This window comes from Ammospiza nelsoni, chromosome 3 (genome assembly GCF_027579445.1).
Source record: "Ammospiza nelsoni isolate bAmmNel1 chromosome 3, bAmmNel1.pri, whole genome shotgun sequence".
Lineage (NCBI taxonomy): Eukaryota > Metazoa > Chordata > Aves > Passeriformes > Passerellidae > Ammospiza > Ammospiza nelsoni.
In genome coordinates this window covers 91,189,823-91,205,752 of record NC_080635.1, presented here as the reverse complement: position 1 = coordinate 91,205,752, position 15,930 = coordinate 91,189,823, and the positions used below count along the sequence as shown (strand labels likewise).

At 37.7% G+C, this 15,930-nt stretch overlaps 1 protein-coding gene across 9 annotated transcripts in view; it reads right to left on the bottom strand.

Annotated features, from left to right (window-relative positions):
- The window catches only part of SNX14 (sorting nexin 14), a 45,716-nt gene that overhangs the window by 5,715 nt on the left and 24,071 nt on the right, over positions 1 to 15,930 (bottom strand). For 6 of the 9 annotated variants that reach the window (XM_059468046.1, XM_059468042.1, XM_059468043.1 and 3 more), the window contains 10 exons: positions 13,817 to 13,843; positions 10,075 to 10,207; positions 9,210 to 9,411; positions 8,176 to 8,259; positions 7,939 to 8,039; positions 7,541 to 7,652; positions 5,760 to 5,800; positions 5,469 to 5,588; positions 1,149 to 1,272; positions 441 to 605 (listed from right to left, as the gene is read on the bottom strand). In XM_059468046.1, the coding sequence (XP_059324029.1) occupies positions 441 to 605; positions 1,149 to 1,272; positions 5,469 to 5,588; positions 5,760 to 5,800; positions 7,541 to 7,652; positions 7,939 to 8,039; positions 8,176 to 8,259; positions 9,210 to 9,411; positions 10,075 to 10,207; positions 13,817 to 13,843 (1,109 nt within the window). The remainder of the gene's footprint in view (positions 1 to 440; positions 606 to 1,148; positions 1,273 to 5,468; positions 5,589 to 5,759; positions 5,801 to 7,540; positions 7,653 to 7,938; positions 8,040 to 8,175; positions 8,260 to 9,209; positions 9,412 to 10,074; positions 10,208 to 13,816; positions 13,844 to 15,930) is intronic. The other 3 variants (XM_059468048.1, XM_059468049.1, XM_059468047.1) reach the window with 1 other exon arrangement.

Genomic DNA, 15,930 nt, shown 5'->3' with positions numbered 1-15,930 from the left:
AATTTAAAATTTTTTTTAGTCAATCTCCTCTTCCCTTATTTGAAGGTCACGAACACTCAAGCCCTCTCAAGAGCTGACCACAACAAAGGGAACCAAAAAATTAACAATAAAAGACTGATTTAGTACACAAGTGAAATAACTTGACAACTTCATGAAACATTTGCATTGATGCACTAAACTACTTTATTCTGTTTTTCTTGTTCTTTGCACACCCAAGCAAATTACTATTCATAATACTTTCTGTAACCATCACTGACAACATAGGTGGCTCAACATCTTTCCACAACAAGCTCTGAAGTTAGTCCAGCCCCACTTGATTTTCAATACTCCACCGGTGTTAGTCAGCATTGCAAAGTTTAGGATTTGGAAACTTCACTGAAGGGATTTCAAACACCAGACTAAAGCAATATTTTGCCATCAAAGATGTAACTATTACTGACCTCTGAGTAGTGTTATCAGAGAAACCAACCGGTGCTCCTCAAATAGCTGTTCTAACTTGTTATGCAAGTAATAGTCTGTGTAGAGTTCCAACGTGTTTTTGAAGAGAATTCTTCCTCCCATCAAGAGATGATGCAGCCAGTCAGGAATGCGGAAAACTACCCTACCTGCAAAGTCACAGCAACATCTATGAGTAGTAACACATGAGGGTCTCCTGCTATACATGCTAAAAGAATCATTTATTCAAAAGAAAAGGAAAAAAACACTGCAAGCATGAAAAAAAAATTCAGTTTTGTTAGTGCAGCACTGAAAATATCAGCATTCTCCACAGTGCTTATCAAATACTTCCTTTAGCTATTTCTATTAATTTAACAATTCCAATTCCCAGAGTCTACCAGCAGCCTAGGTAGGCCTGAGAAAAGGGATGAGACCTACTCTCATAAACTCATACTCCTGAGATGCAGAAAGATGGAGACATAACAAAGCAACTAAGCAATGATGAATGATAAATGACATTTTAGCACCACAGTAAATAAATTAAGTCTTCTAATAAAGTCTTCTAAGGAATGACCATGTCACTAAGTTGTATATTAGCTTGAAAGTGTTGAGTTATATATGACTGCTACAATAGGATTTCATTTCTTACCAGAGACTGTGAACTTTGTATTTGTCATGAAGGATATGAATAATTAAGAGAAATCACTTCTTACCAACATACATTAAGTAGTCATAGACTCCTTCTACAGTCATCATTTCCAGGAAGTAGTTCTGATTTTGTCGCCTTTCTGTATTCTCAGACCGGTTTGCATTGTTCTTGAACAGATCATTAAAAAGCTAAAAACAGAAACATAAGACTGAAACTGCATCCAAAGGCAAAAGGATAGCCACAGTTCTTTGGACTGGTTTATTTTTATAGAGCAGCTTCTTTCCAGAGCTTTCAAAGAACTGATCAGGGGTGTTGATTTGTTTCATTGTTTCTGGTTTTGTTTTTTAAAATGCTTCGCTTTCCAATAAAGAGCACATCACATGCTGCCAAGATATACAACAACCAAAATACCTGGGTTCACAACAAATCAGCACAGGGACATGAATTCATGAGCTTTTCTGCTCCCACTACCTTCTTCCAACCTAAACAATTGTATGATTGTATGCATCTAGATTTTTGTCATAGGCTCTGATTTCCTTGATGCACCCTGCTCTGAAAATGAGGGGCTAAGACAATACAGAGTTTGTCTGCCTTAAATCACAAGGGAAGCCTACAACAACAAAGTACTCCTAAAAGTTCCTGTTGGCTTCCACTTGAAATAAATACAATGGTTTCTAGACCAAATATACAAATTTTTACACAGAGAAATACCTTTTTGCCCTGCCAGTTTAATTATTTATAGTAAAATCTTCACGAACTAACATTTAGGTTTCTTTCCATTTATCTAATTTCTCAATTATATTCTTTTAGCCTTCTATTCTCCTATGTTATCACCTTCCTCCCTGATCCCTTTATTTCCTTGCCTTTGGTTCTTTCTGAAAATATACTGTAATTCTTGCAAAACTCCAAGAGGCTCTTCCCTGCACAGCAAAAGGGGTCCCAAATCACCTAGGCAGCAATCCTTGCCTTCCCTGCCCCCAAGTCTGGGAATCTTAAGAGAAGGAAAGGAAAAATCAGGATCTAAATCCTAATGCTTTCCATGTTTAATATCTAGCAATCCCTACCAGCAGTTTATTTTAAATTAACTTACCCCCAAAATAGTTAATCTAGATATAAAATAGGATTTACACAAGGTACTCTGTATTATGAAAAGAAAGTTCAAAAGTTTATGCCAGGGTTCTAAAAAAAATCCTGGAACTAGAAGCAAATGCTACATAATCACAGAATTGCCTAAGCTGAGGTGATTGCCACTCAGACAGGTTTTTTTTACCACTCCCAAAATAGCATTAGTTCCAAGGAACAGGAAGTAATTTGTTTATATATGGTTCACTTTCTGTACTGCAATTCTCCCCAAAATAAACAAAGCCAAAAATGTGCAAATCACAACATCACACAAGTCTCTAAACAGAATGCTTTGCACTCTTAGGAAAAATTACATCAGGACATCTGGGAAGAGTCAGGTTTTTGACCTGTACTCCTTCAGGCCCTCTCTTTAGTTAAATGCTGAGCTGCTGGTATTACCTTCACAAGGTTCAGTCAAACTAAACAACACCAACTTCTTACATAAATTACACAGAAGGGCAAATATGGCTCATGCACTGGTGGATGACTGGTATCCAGGAATGTAACAAACCTAAGCATAACACATAATTATTCACACCTACTTTATGGAAGGATCCCTGGTAGGTTGCTTAAAAAACTCCATATAAACTGAAGTCTACATCCTCCATAATACTGACACCAGAACAGCAGAAAAACCTTAGCTGTAGTATTGTAACTTAACAAGAGCCTCCTTTATTTTTTAGACACACCTCACGACCTGACAAAGGTGATACATACTGAGCCAACTCAAAGCAGCCCATTGAGCAATGCAGACACAGGTTCAGTGTCTGGAGGCCAAACTAAATCATTCACAGCAATCTGGTAGGTAACCTATTAAAAAATCAAACATGAAGGCCAGCTTAGGGCAAAGCTTCTTGATTTCAAGTGCTATTTCCTCTTTCACCCCAAACCAGAAGCAGCATCTTCTGAATGCTGACTGTACCTCCATACATGGATGATCTGTACTGCACCTTAAACAGCAATGGTTCCTTGAGCAGAGGCACACTCTGAAAGCATTTCAGAATGCAATCTATAGTGCACTGCAGCAGCCATAATACCAAGAGGCATTAGACCTCTACTTCCATGTTTTACACTTTCCAGTATCTTGGCAGAGAAGAAATTCAAGTGAAAAACACGCAACAGATTATCTAGCACAGAAGTTGAGATTATACTCACAGCTCAGATAAGCACAGGATTTTGCTTTACATGTTGCTGTGCATGTTAATATTTGAAACTGACACCACAAACCTCAATGCTGTCGTTATTTGTATCTTTAAGATTAAACAGTAATTATGATTATAACCATGAAATATTCTTAAAAGGTTTACAATGAGCAAATTCCATGAATTTGTATTGATTAATAATGGTAGTTGAGCTCTTGAAGTCAGTGAAAAACAAAAGACCAAAGTAATCCCTTGTACAATAGGCTACCATGCCTTACTGGGAAAAGCAAGCAAAGGAAGCATGAATGCTCATAGAAAGTGCCTCACAGAAAAAGTTACTTAATGGTGAGTGCATATGCAAACATACGCCCATACATTCCAGCACAGGTGTGAACTGTACAAAAACAATACCATGACTATGAACAATATCTACAGCCAGAGGCATAAACCTCTCTTCTGTTCTTCCTGCTCATTTAAAAAGTACAGCAGATACCAAAAGAATAAGAAGAAAGATTTTATGTAGTCTCTGAATCATATCAGTCAAAGTGTCCACGTCTTCCTTCAAGTAGCTACTCAAAAACATTTATTATACTGCTGGTGTTCCAAAACCAGCTTTTATTGCTGTTGGCACGCCATCACAAGCCAGCAGAACAACGCCTTTATTGGCATCTTTGCAAAGTCTGCATCAGCTGAGAAGTCCTGACCTATTATAGCAAGTCTGACAAAAGTATGCTCAGAAGATGATCAGGCTGCTTACAGACCTTCAGAACCAAAACATGACCAGAAATCCTGCTAGTGCCCCTAGGAGGGGGAAGCAGAGTTTTTTGTTCCTTTTTTTTTTTTTAACTAGGCAAGTTGGTAAGTCTTATTTCTAGTGGATCTGATACAGGATGAAATCCAATTGCTCCTGGTTATATTGGGGTTGATTACCCTCTTTCATTGTACATTTTTAAATAGAAATCTTTCCACCAATATTTAGACTACACAAACATACACACACCCCAGGAACACTCAAAAGGAAGGAGCATGCAGAAGATCTGTCAGAGCATTAGGCACATTTCTGACTGGGCCTGCCTAGACAGACCTTCAGGCATTTCCTATTCAGCCTGCTGAAGCAGAGAGAGCCTGCAGGTACCCACTCATGGCAGCACTGGGGAAGGTGCATTGTAACCCCAGCACAGTCCAACGTGCTGAAACTGAAATAAACAGACCCATGTCAGAAAAGACACATGAGAGCACTGTGGCAATACAAGCATAAGCTGAAAATCAACCACCATTTACCAAAAACCTGAGAAACTCTCTTGCTCTGAGATAACATGCTCTTCTCCCAAATGGGCACCTCGGGAAGCGCTAACCTTTCATCTCTCTGGCTGCCTGCCACATCCCCACACAAACTCCATGCAGGAGCTCCCACTGTCCTGGAACAGACATTTGGCATTCGCCTCCTTCACCAGGAGTGAGGTGCCTTGCTGCTGCACAGCAGTTACTGCACAGAATCACAGAATGGACTGCCTTGGAAAGGACCTCAGAGATCACCTAGTCCCAACCCTCTGCCATGGGCAGGGACACCTTCCACTAGACCAGGCTGCCCAGAGTTCCATCCAGTCTGGCACTAAATACTTCCAGGAATGAGGAATCCACAACCTCTATGAGCAATCTGCTCCAGCACCTCACCACCCTCACAGTTACATATTTTTCACATTTTTTCCTACTATCTAATCTAAACCTACTCTCAATTCCATTTCCCCTTGTCCTAAATGCTCTGAAAGTCTCACTCCCTCTGTCTTGTAGGCTTCCCTCAGGAACTGGTAGGCTACACATCTGCACAAAGATGTCACATCTCACAACAGAAGTGAAAGTGCAGAACTGGACAGCTCAAGTCTATGCCACACATATCTGGGGAGTAGGAAAGTGTGTCACTGCTGAGTCTCCTTTTGGTCTGGCCTTTGGATGGACTGAACACCCTCAGTGTCTGCATTCCTAGACAGCATTCTCCAGTTTGGCTTCATCTGAAATAATTTTAGTTAATGAGCTCTAAGACAGCTCCCTAGTATGAGAGAAAATGTATGGTCAGTTTTCCCCACTTCTGTAAAATGGGAAAGGAACATGACTTACTGTACCTTCTTGTTATTTTCAGAAGTGGGACTCAGAATGGTGAGTTCAGGCCTGCTTGGTTTAGGCTTGGGAGATTCACAGGAGTTGATAAAATTCATAATGAAAGGCTCCAAATGCTGACCTTTCTGAAAAAAAGATATGAGTGACTTGTCACATGCATAATTATAGGAAAGTGAAAACAAAAATAACAAAAACCCAAGAATTTTTAAACAAAGTTTTGATTAGCCTGTAATTCAGTAATCTCATAAAATTAGCTAATGAAGTTAAGATATTGGCAACCTGAAAGACTCACTCACCTCTTTCATCAGCTTTCCTGGAACAGATTTTATGATTTTACCTACAATTAGAAAGAAAGAAAGAAACAATATTTTCTGTTATCACTGTCTGATTTGAAAGACGTTTTGCTCTGCTAGATGTTATGTATTCATTCTCTATCAGTCATTTAAAAATACAATAATTTTAAAACGTGCTTTTTTTGATTTGGCACAAAACCCTATGAAAACAGTCTTGCACATAACCAGCTTGTAACCTAGTGATTATTACTCTTCAAGAAAATATACTTAGAAATATACAGATTATTAATCTGAATACTTTTTAAAAACCCCACAATAAAGTACTGCACCTCCACCTCTTCCAGAGTTTAATCATAAATAGCTCTAACACTGTAACAATAGTATTGCTTCAACACCAGTACAAGCAAAATTCCTTGTATTTAAGTTACTCCTAGAATCATAAACACTTATCACAGAGAAATCAAGATAACTCAGATTCTCCTCTTCCTGTAGAAAAATCAGCAAATATGGAGAGATTCTGTGGTGAACCAGCCTCAAAAACTCTGGTGAGTAGAATTTTCTAAACTGGACAGGTTACAGCCATGGCCTGAAAGATCAGCTCTTAGGTCCTGATAAGGCTATCAGGACATGGCACAGGAACTTTGAATGCTGAAAAATGAAAGTGTCTAGGACTAGATTTATTTTAAGCACTACAGTTACAGCAGTATTTTTCTTATCTACATGTCATTAAATTTGGAATTTACACTGAAAAGTATATACAATGATCAAATGATAACAATAAAAACTCTCATCCTCACAAAAAGCCCTACCAAAATGCCAAGACTTGTTATAATGTTCTTTATGGAAGTGAAGCATGGTCTCAGACAGGAAATGCATTACAGTAACACCATAATTATAAGCTTTTTAAGGGTGCACAGTTGGATCTAGAAGGGAGACCTGAAACAAAACCCAAACCTTTTGACTGAAGGCTGAGAACAGCAATCTCACTCCACAACTCATGAAGCAGACCAAGAGAAGGGCTGCCCCAGCAGGAGCACACCGTGACCAGGAGCTGCAGAAATGCAGCAGTGCAGCTCAGACACGGCTCTCTGGGACCACAGCCACAAGTGGCACAAGTCATGGAGACAGAATGGCCATGAGGTTGACCTGACCAGCTCAGGCCCACTATTCTGAGACAGCTACACTGCAGCCAAGTCACACTACAGTCAACCTTTGTGATTTATTATGAACTACTGTCAATAGGCATTAGAACTTCTCAATTTCCACTTGACCTGCCTGTATCACACACGGAGATTCTATTAACTAGCTCATGTTAGAAAATATCTTAACACCAGCTAATACCAGAAATATCAAATATTGGAGTTTTAAGGATAAAAAAATAAGAGGAGTTTGAACAATTAAAATCCAAAGGTAGTTTTGTAAGTGTTCATGCCATCTCATCTGCAAACAATGACAGACACATGCAGATTTGAGCTGTGACAACACTGTAAATTTTCTTGAACTATGCAATTTATTAAGAGAAACCTTATCTTGCTTGCTGACACAAAAATTCAAAAGCCACTTATGCAATTTTTGCCATAACTTCAAAAAATTTTTTTTTCTTCAAGGAAGAAATTATCAGCCTATCTTCCTTGCTGAGCTATAATTTTAGGGGCTGTGAAGGAGTAGAGTTCTTATTTCATACATCCACAAGAGTTATTCATTACTACAGTCAATCACAGAATTCAATCACAGCATCCACAGCATTCCTATTTGTCAGCATAAACAAATAGCATATTACATACCAAGATTCACATCAGGCAACATTTTATCAAGAAACTGAGTCTCTCCTCCATTAGGGGATAGGAAGTCAGCTAAAAGCTGGCTGTTACTTAGTTCTGGATGTTGCAGAAGTTTCTTTGAAACAAAAGGAACAAAGAAGGTATAAGTACTTTAAAACTAACCTTAAAAACCCATTTCTGAATAGCAAAAAGATATTCAAAGAGTATTATACTGTCACAGATATTGTCATTTGCGAGAGATTTCTACTTTCAGTCATGTGAAACTTTAACATTGCTCACTTGAATCCTTTCTGTAACTATAAAGTTACTTGGAGAGAAACGAACCCTCCCCCATATATTCTTTTATTAGTTTTATACCATTAGTTTTAGAATATTCTTTGCTCCAAATATTTGTTTGATACCTGCAGATATTCCTGAAACTCCTCTCTCTTGGATTTTAAGAACTCATAGTTCTTGGGGCCAATGATTCTCTTTGAGGGAAGCTGAGCATCAGGAAATGTACCTAGTAAACACAGCAAGGAGTTTAAATTATTCTTGTAGTGCAGTAAAAACTGATTTTATTATTTTAAATTTAATATAAGTAATGAATGATAATCACAGCAGGGAGAAAATGACTTTCCAAATGACAGAGAACGTACCATGAAATTCTGTAAGTTTTGATTCAAGCACGTAGAATTCAAGATACCTTCTGTAGACAGACCAGTGTTCAGGTTCATGTCCAACTGGTAAAAAAAAAAAAAAAAGTTAAAAATAAACCAGGTTTTATGGCACCTGGGAGACAAATTAGGAACAGCAAACATATGCTGATTATCATAAGAAAAACCTCAATGACATTAGCCCTCTGTTGTAGTAACATAAACCTCAAGGTACTTTTAATGTTACAGTAAAATGCATAACTGGTAGACAGATATGGTACTTGCAAGGAAATTATCATTTATGGGATCACTACAATCTAAACAATGAAGTCCTGCATAACTTCAACATTAATGATGCTGACTACATCAGATCTATTTTCCAATGTAGAACCAAATGATTTAGAGAAATAGTACTTGCTGAATACAGTCCTCTGCATCACCAACTTGAATGCTGATGATTCTTAATTCTACCACTAAAGATACCACTAAATGCCTCTTAAATACTTTCTACTTATTGTGGAAGTATTAGTCTCACTAAGATAAATCCCAGTAGCCTTAGGATGATGCTGTTTCCACCCTCTCCATATGGATGCATTGCTATCCAGATACTGGTAAACTAATTGCACGCCACAATGGTTCCTAATAAGCACAATTTTCATTTCCTAAGAACTAACTTTAAGGTTATATAAAAAATTATTTGTTGTTCATTATTCCAAAGTTCAGAATGGGTGAAAAAAATATGACAAGTGTTTATTAATATGAATTTTAAGATAAGTATTTTTGGAAAGAGAACATTTCAAACTTTGGCGTGAAGTCTAAATAGAACTGATTCATGCTGAGGAGTCAGTTCTCAATTTGCAAATGCTAAATGCAATCATTTATCTCCCAAACTCATTTCCTGAGAACTTTCAAGCCATTATTTTGAAATCAGAAGAACATATAAAAAACACACTTGCAAGAGTCAACAGAACACAGCACACTAGAATATTCTGAGTTCACTTTCAAATGACACTTTATTGATCTGCAGCATTGCATACCTGCCCTTCTGTCATTTCTCTCTACATCAATGCAGAATACAGGAATTCTCTCCTTTCTGTCTTTTCTTTCCAAGGAGGGATCATCAAAAAAATCAACGTATGGTATGCTGATTTTCCAAGCAGCGAGGTTGCGGGGTGTATTTGGGGTAGTAACAGCCTCCTCAGGAGAATCATCTTCCATCACCATAACACCTTCTTCAATCTGTAAGGATTCAAACAGAGATCTCCAGTTTATTTTAATTGGTACCAGTCTACCTCTGCTTCAAACCAACTCCCTCCTCTTCCCTTTTTCAAATTTTCCATTTGTCCTCCAACTGTGGTTCAGGTAACAATATCCCGTGCAGTAAATTCTACCATTGGCTCTATTCATGACTGTTTAGCATGGAAGAAAAACATTAACTCAGGGAGATATCCGAGACAAAGGAGAAAGGACTACTGGCTCCTGATCTATAGAGAGAATGCTGCATCACAGACCAACATGACAGTGATTTCTACACCATGTTATTTATGGTTTTAAGGTCTTGTGGCATGCTGCAGACAAAGAGCCATGCACACAGTCTTGTGCATGCCTTGCTACCCAGAACTGGAGAAAAAGTCATCGCTCACAAAAATATCTGACACTGCTACTTTTGGTATTTCTCTTTTGGTATTACAAAAACAATAAGCTCAGAAGCACAGAAACTGGGCATGTGACCTTGGCTTGTGAATGAATACAGGGAAGATAAGGCAACCTCATCAGAAACCAGGACATGAAAACTGTGTAGTGAAGAAAGCAGAAATTCAACATTTTCAAATGAGCAAAGGAAGGAAAAAAAAAACCAAAGGCCAGCAAAGACTTCAAGTAAAATTTATTGACTCTACTCACAAAATCATCTTCTCCTTCATTTAAGTTATAGTTAGGCAACATAGCTCCTTCCATTGCAGAACTCTTGAATACACCTTTTATTTTGTTCCCTATTTTGCTGATTCCAAATGATTCTCCTCTCTTTTGTGTGGTCCTAGGATTACAGAAGCCACAGTTCACAACACAAGGTATATTATTACAGCTGCTCATTAGGCCATTGCACACCATTTGCAGATAAGAGAAACAACTCTATAAACAGGTATCAAATATATTTACAGTTCCACTTCTTTTAAATTCATTTATGGTATATCTGTTCTCTGATCAACCAGCAGATTTTCTTGATTACACTTTTTAAGAGACAGAGGATTCCCATACGCTTAACCGTGAGTAAACTCTTTTAAGAGTATCCTAGTAATTGATGACACAGAATAAACAATTAGCTAGGTAAAGCAACTTTGTTTTGACAGCAGAAACTGGGGTATTGCTACAGGCATGCACATCAAGTAGGTCATTAACTTTGTCCTTTTCCTTGTACTTGTATTTAAATATTTATCTTTCTACCGAGTGTAGATGCATTTTTTTAAATGGAATTTTACAAGCACATATCATTCAAGATAGACCTCAGTTTTTAAGCAGTAGAGACAGATAAAAGGAACATGCAAGGAGCAAGACTAAGCATGAGAGAAAACAGATGCAACTGAGGAATCCTGCCTTGAAGAGCCAGTCTGACTGAAAGATGAAGAGTTTTTAAAATCTCGCCACTTATGACAAAGCGTCCAAAAGCCAACAAACCAGGTATGGGACTAAAAAATATACAAATACTTGGGCAGCGAGCACACTCCTCACTGACAGATTTTATTATCATTCTTATGCCCTTACACAAGTCCTGACACTGAAGATTACTTCTTGCATAGAAACGCTAGCAATTTTGGAAAGAAAAATGTTTCTGTTGAATATAGAATCAGCCTGAGCTTCCTTGTGGTGATTCAATACATACAGATGAGAGACAAGTTAAAAATCAATATAGGAACTTCAGAATCAAACATTCAAAACAAATTTATAGATTGCTATTAGATGCACAACTAGTACTTTGGAGGACAAACAATCCTGTTTCTTTTTCCTTTAAAACAAGAAACTGTGGACTTCTGGAAGGGATTACAAAGAGAACCGCAGCTATCAGCAGGTAAAGCATATTCATCATTCATAAAACCATGCAGACAACACCAGCTGCTGACTCCAAGCATGCACATGCATGTTCCTAACTACCTTCCTGTTTACAATCTTACACAGACTGTGTACATGACTGAAAATGCATAAATAACCCACTGTTTTCCCAATTTTTTTGCTTTTTCTATCTCATCTAATCATCAGCTCCAAAGCATACTGGCACCATCTATCTTAATTATCTTGTCTATGCAATGACAAGGTTGCTTGGCTGCTTGCAATCTAAATCCATATTTGAAAAATCTTACTCCATTCTTGAACAACTCCTATTACATGTTACTGTGCTGAACCGAGCTGTTTCACATAAGGGACCCTGCCTGAATCTTGTTCAAGTGCTTCAACACTGGGCTAGAAAACACAAACCTCCATCAGACAAAACTAGCTTTTCTGGAAGGCTGGTATTTCAGACCTTTGGCTTAACCTTGAAGGGAATTTTCATAATTCCTCTGAAAACTAGTGCAGTTCTCAAGAGTTTGAGCAAAAAACATCGATTGCACAAGGTCAGTGATTTGACAGGAGAACTCCAGTCTCAAATCAGTTCTTCCCCACACTGAGCATGCTGCAGGTGAAAGCAGCATTCCCCTGTGAGCTGTATGCAGCCAGAACTCAACCTGGCAGCCAGGAACCAACCCTTCCAGCCCCAACACAGAGCCCACAGACTACACCATGTAAATAAAAAGCAATCACTGAACTGGACAAGTATCAAGTAACAAACTAGGATGGGAATCTCTTCACAGGAAGTGACAAATCCAGAACAAACACCAGTGAATGAGAGGGTACACAGACACTCTCCATTATATATGGACAGAACACAGGACTGGTTTGGCAAAAATCATTGATCACAAATCACATTAGATGACCATGGAAATGTGTGGATGTTACCAAAGATGGATGGACTGACAACAGGATGACTTGACACTCCAAAGAAATGGAACTATAAAAAAATATATACAAAAGGTATCATGATGAAAATCTAACAGATTCACTGGCCAAGCAGAAATAGAAAAATACCTTGAGACTAGGTAGAAGGAAAGATGGGACTAGGATAGGGGCAGGTTCAAGACAAGAAGGACCAAAGATGACAGGAGGTAGCCAGTTTAGAACAGAGACAAGACTTTTTTTAAGACCTGTCAACAAATGTATATACATCCAAAACTTGATGGAAAAATAATTCACTCCCTCTAGTGCTAATCCATATTATAGCATTATTAGACCATCACTCTATAGTTGATTTCTCAGGAGGGCCCTCTGTGCAGAGTCTACAGGCTCCAACATTCCTGAAGAATGATGTGACAGCAAGAGCTTGGAACACTCATTTTTTTCAGACATTCCAAAAGTAACACATACCTAACATTTAAAAAATGACAATTATCATTTACTCTGTAACAGGGAATTGCAGACTGAAGAAGTCCACTGTGCACTGTGACATTCTTCAATCCTGGATGGCTGCAAAATCATTTTCCCACAGGATGCCTGCCTCATTCAGTGCACTGAAGAGACCCTGGCAGGTGATGAGCCAGGGCTGTGCAGCTGAAGAATGACGCTGTGAGCCTCTCTGGGTCAAGAAGGACCAGACCAGTTGTATATATCAGACCAGGCAGATATCAACATGCATGTGAAGTCATATTACAATTTCCTTTGGCTGACTAAACTCCCTACACAGAGTCAGGAGAAATGCTGCATTTGAAAATCAATGAGCTGCATTTATAACTCAATAAATCCTTATTGCTCAACAATCAAGCAAGTTATAGCTCAACATGCTGAACTGGCACATAAAACATAAAACCATCTAATTACCTTGATTCTCAGCTTGAAAAATTGAAAAATTTCTCCTCAAGACTAACATGAGCAAACTATGTCATACTTATCCCTCTGTTAAATTCTAAGGAAAAGATTGTTTTCTGAGTTTGGATACCATGTATTTAAAGAGGCATGAATAATGAGAAAACAAACCACTGGACAGCTACTAAGGCATTAATGAGTGGTCATATACTACCTATGGCAAATTATAAAAACTAGCATATGCTGTCATCAAACCTGTAACAGTCACCACTGTTGGGTTTGAGTGCTTAAAAATAATAAACTGGTTGTATTTGCAAGTGATATTAGACAATGATCACTCCAGATCACACAGCTTGCAAGATAAAACAAGCACCTAAGTGGATAACAATATGACATGGAGTAAAGGAAATTTTGGAGCAGCTACCAGTCACCAAAAAAAAATGTTTCAAGCTCTGGAAATATATTTCAAAACAAATGGCAACAGACTGTTAAAAGCGAAGTGTTAATGTACAACAAACAATATTAATGTAATGCAAACATGTGAAATTAGCGATTAAGCAATTTCTAAACACTTGTGAAAAGGACATGGGGAGTAAAGCTTTTTGTGAGGAGCACTGCACCTCAGACCAGAGAAGACATTCACGTCTTTTACAAATAAAATGAACAGTTAATTACTGTTACAAAGGTTGTATGATGAAGTCATGAGAGATGCAGCATAGCTAACACAAAACATTTATTGAGTGTTAGATAGACTTACCGTAAGTCATCCAAACTCAGGCTACTTCTGCAACAACAGGCAAATAAATTACCTCAGAGCCCAGCAGGAAATCAAAATAAAACAAAACCAAAACAACAAAAGAACCCAAACCAAACCAAATCTGACTGACCTATCCCAATAAAATTGAAAAGGCTTTGACCATCACCACAGGTTAAGAAAAGAGGTAGTACAATTAGGAGTTCCTGACCTAGAATCCCAAGGAAGTGAAATGTGAACAGTGTCATCTCATCTCATCATCACAAGCCTGGCCTTTGGATTTGAACCATCAGATATTGAAACTTTCAGGAGATTCAGCACAAGCAACCACAAATTAATGGAGAACAACTTTCATTCTTAGAGTTAGCTGTAGTGCCAAATAGCCAGCTAACTTTTCCTCCTACCTATATTCAGAAGTCATGTAGGAATCAAGTAATTTGGCCAATACAATGAAAAGGCTGTGTACACCTTGTGTAATAACATATGCTCTCTTCCTCTCTGTATTAGTACAGTATATAAATACATAATACAGTATAATATATGTATTAGGTATAGTAAGAGCCACTATTAAAAGTTAAAATTTTTAATATTTGTAGTTCACAGGTTTTAAGAGCTGTCAGGCATTTTTGACATTCTGCATAACCTGGTACATAGAATCAATGCCTCAGACATCAAACCAATCAAGATGTTTAAATGAATTAACTATAAACACTGTCATCACACACAGGATTTTAATTTATTGGAGCTAGTGAATTGTGGACAAACTAGCATGAGATAAAAACATTAAAATTTTAGATTTTGTTTTACAGAAGGATCTGACTGGAAGACATACTACCTTTGGCTGTGTAAACTGTGAAACTGGAAATATAACCTAGCAGATTAGAAATGATGACGACTATTACATTGCATAGAACTTTTCACAGACTTAATTCCATGGGTTTTTCTCCTAACCACTCCCTGAAATTGTTAGTATCTTTTATGCATGGTCCTTTAAAAAATTATTTAATTTCACTGCTATTTAATATGAGAGACCAGGGTGTGTCTATTTCTATTAGTGGTTTTTGTATGTAGAAAATCAAGACAGATATGCACAAATCCAGAAATCTGTGAATTCACACTACATAACAGCTCCTCTTTCTTTGTAAGCCTTTCAACGCAGACTACATTTAAGTAATGTAGTAACGTGTTATAAATACATAAATGTGAGAGAAGGAGAGGGAATTCTTCTTGTCTCTTCCATGCTACCCAAATTAAGTTGGCAGAACTAGAACTTGAAACATCAGTTATCACAGGCCACACATATAAAATATTAGGTAAAAAACATCAGTTACATAGTTAAAACTCATGACAACCACAGTTAGTTATCAAGTTGTCAGAACAACCTCAATGTGACTTCTTTACACTCCAGAAACCCTTGGCACTGCCCACCTATTGCCTTGGCAGTTTTCATAGCACATTATTTGTCCTGTCTGCAAAAAGCTATGATTGTTCTGTACAGTTCAAAGAAGTGATTCAAACCAAAAATTACACAGATGTCACTTCTTCCTACTTTTCCACCTATATTTTCTAGAAACTCTAATTTTCTTGTCTTGCAATAAGGGAAATGTTTCAACACACTACCCTCATGCACATTCCACTGGGGTTTCATACTTACTTGATCTGGTTTTTTAACCAGCAGTATCTAAGCAATACACACACAGTACCCATAGCAAAGCACATCAAAAATATGGGAAACAAAACACATCTCTTTGCATGTAATTACTTTCAAGTGGAACTAATGATAGAATAAGAAAGATAAGGCAGGACAAAATAAATGGAATAACATCTGGAAAAATTCTGTGAGAAACCTTGATTTTTCCCCACCCTCTGGGAAGTGACTGTACACAATTCTGCAGAGGGAAAGTCCAAAGGCAAACCACTTGCAAGATAGTTTCATGGAAATAATCACCGAGGCACCACTTCTGGAACACACAGTATCTTGTACTGTAAATCAGCATATAAACTGAGAGCATTCAAATGGTTCTAAAATGTAAACCAGATACATTTTCAGTAAAGCTATGGATGCTGTTTGAGAATATGCTGCAACAGCTGCCAAAACTTGTTTATTTTGTAGCCAG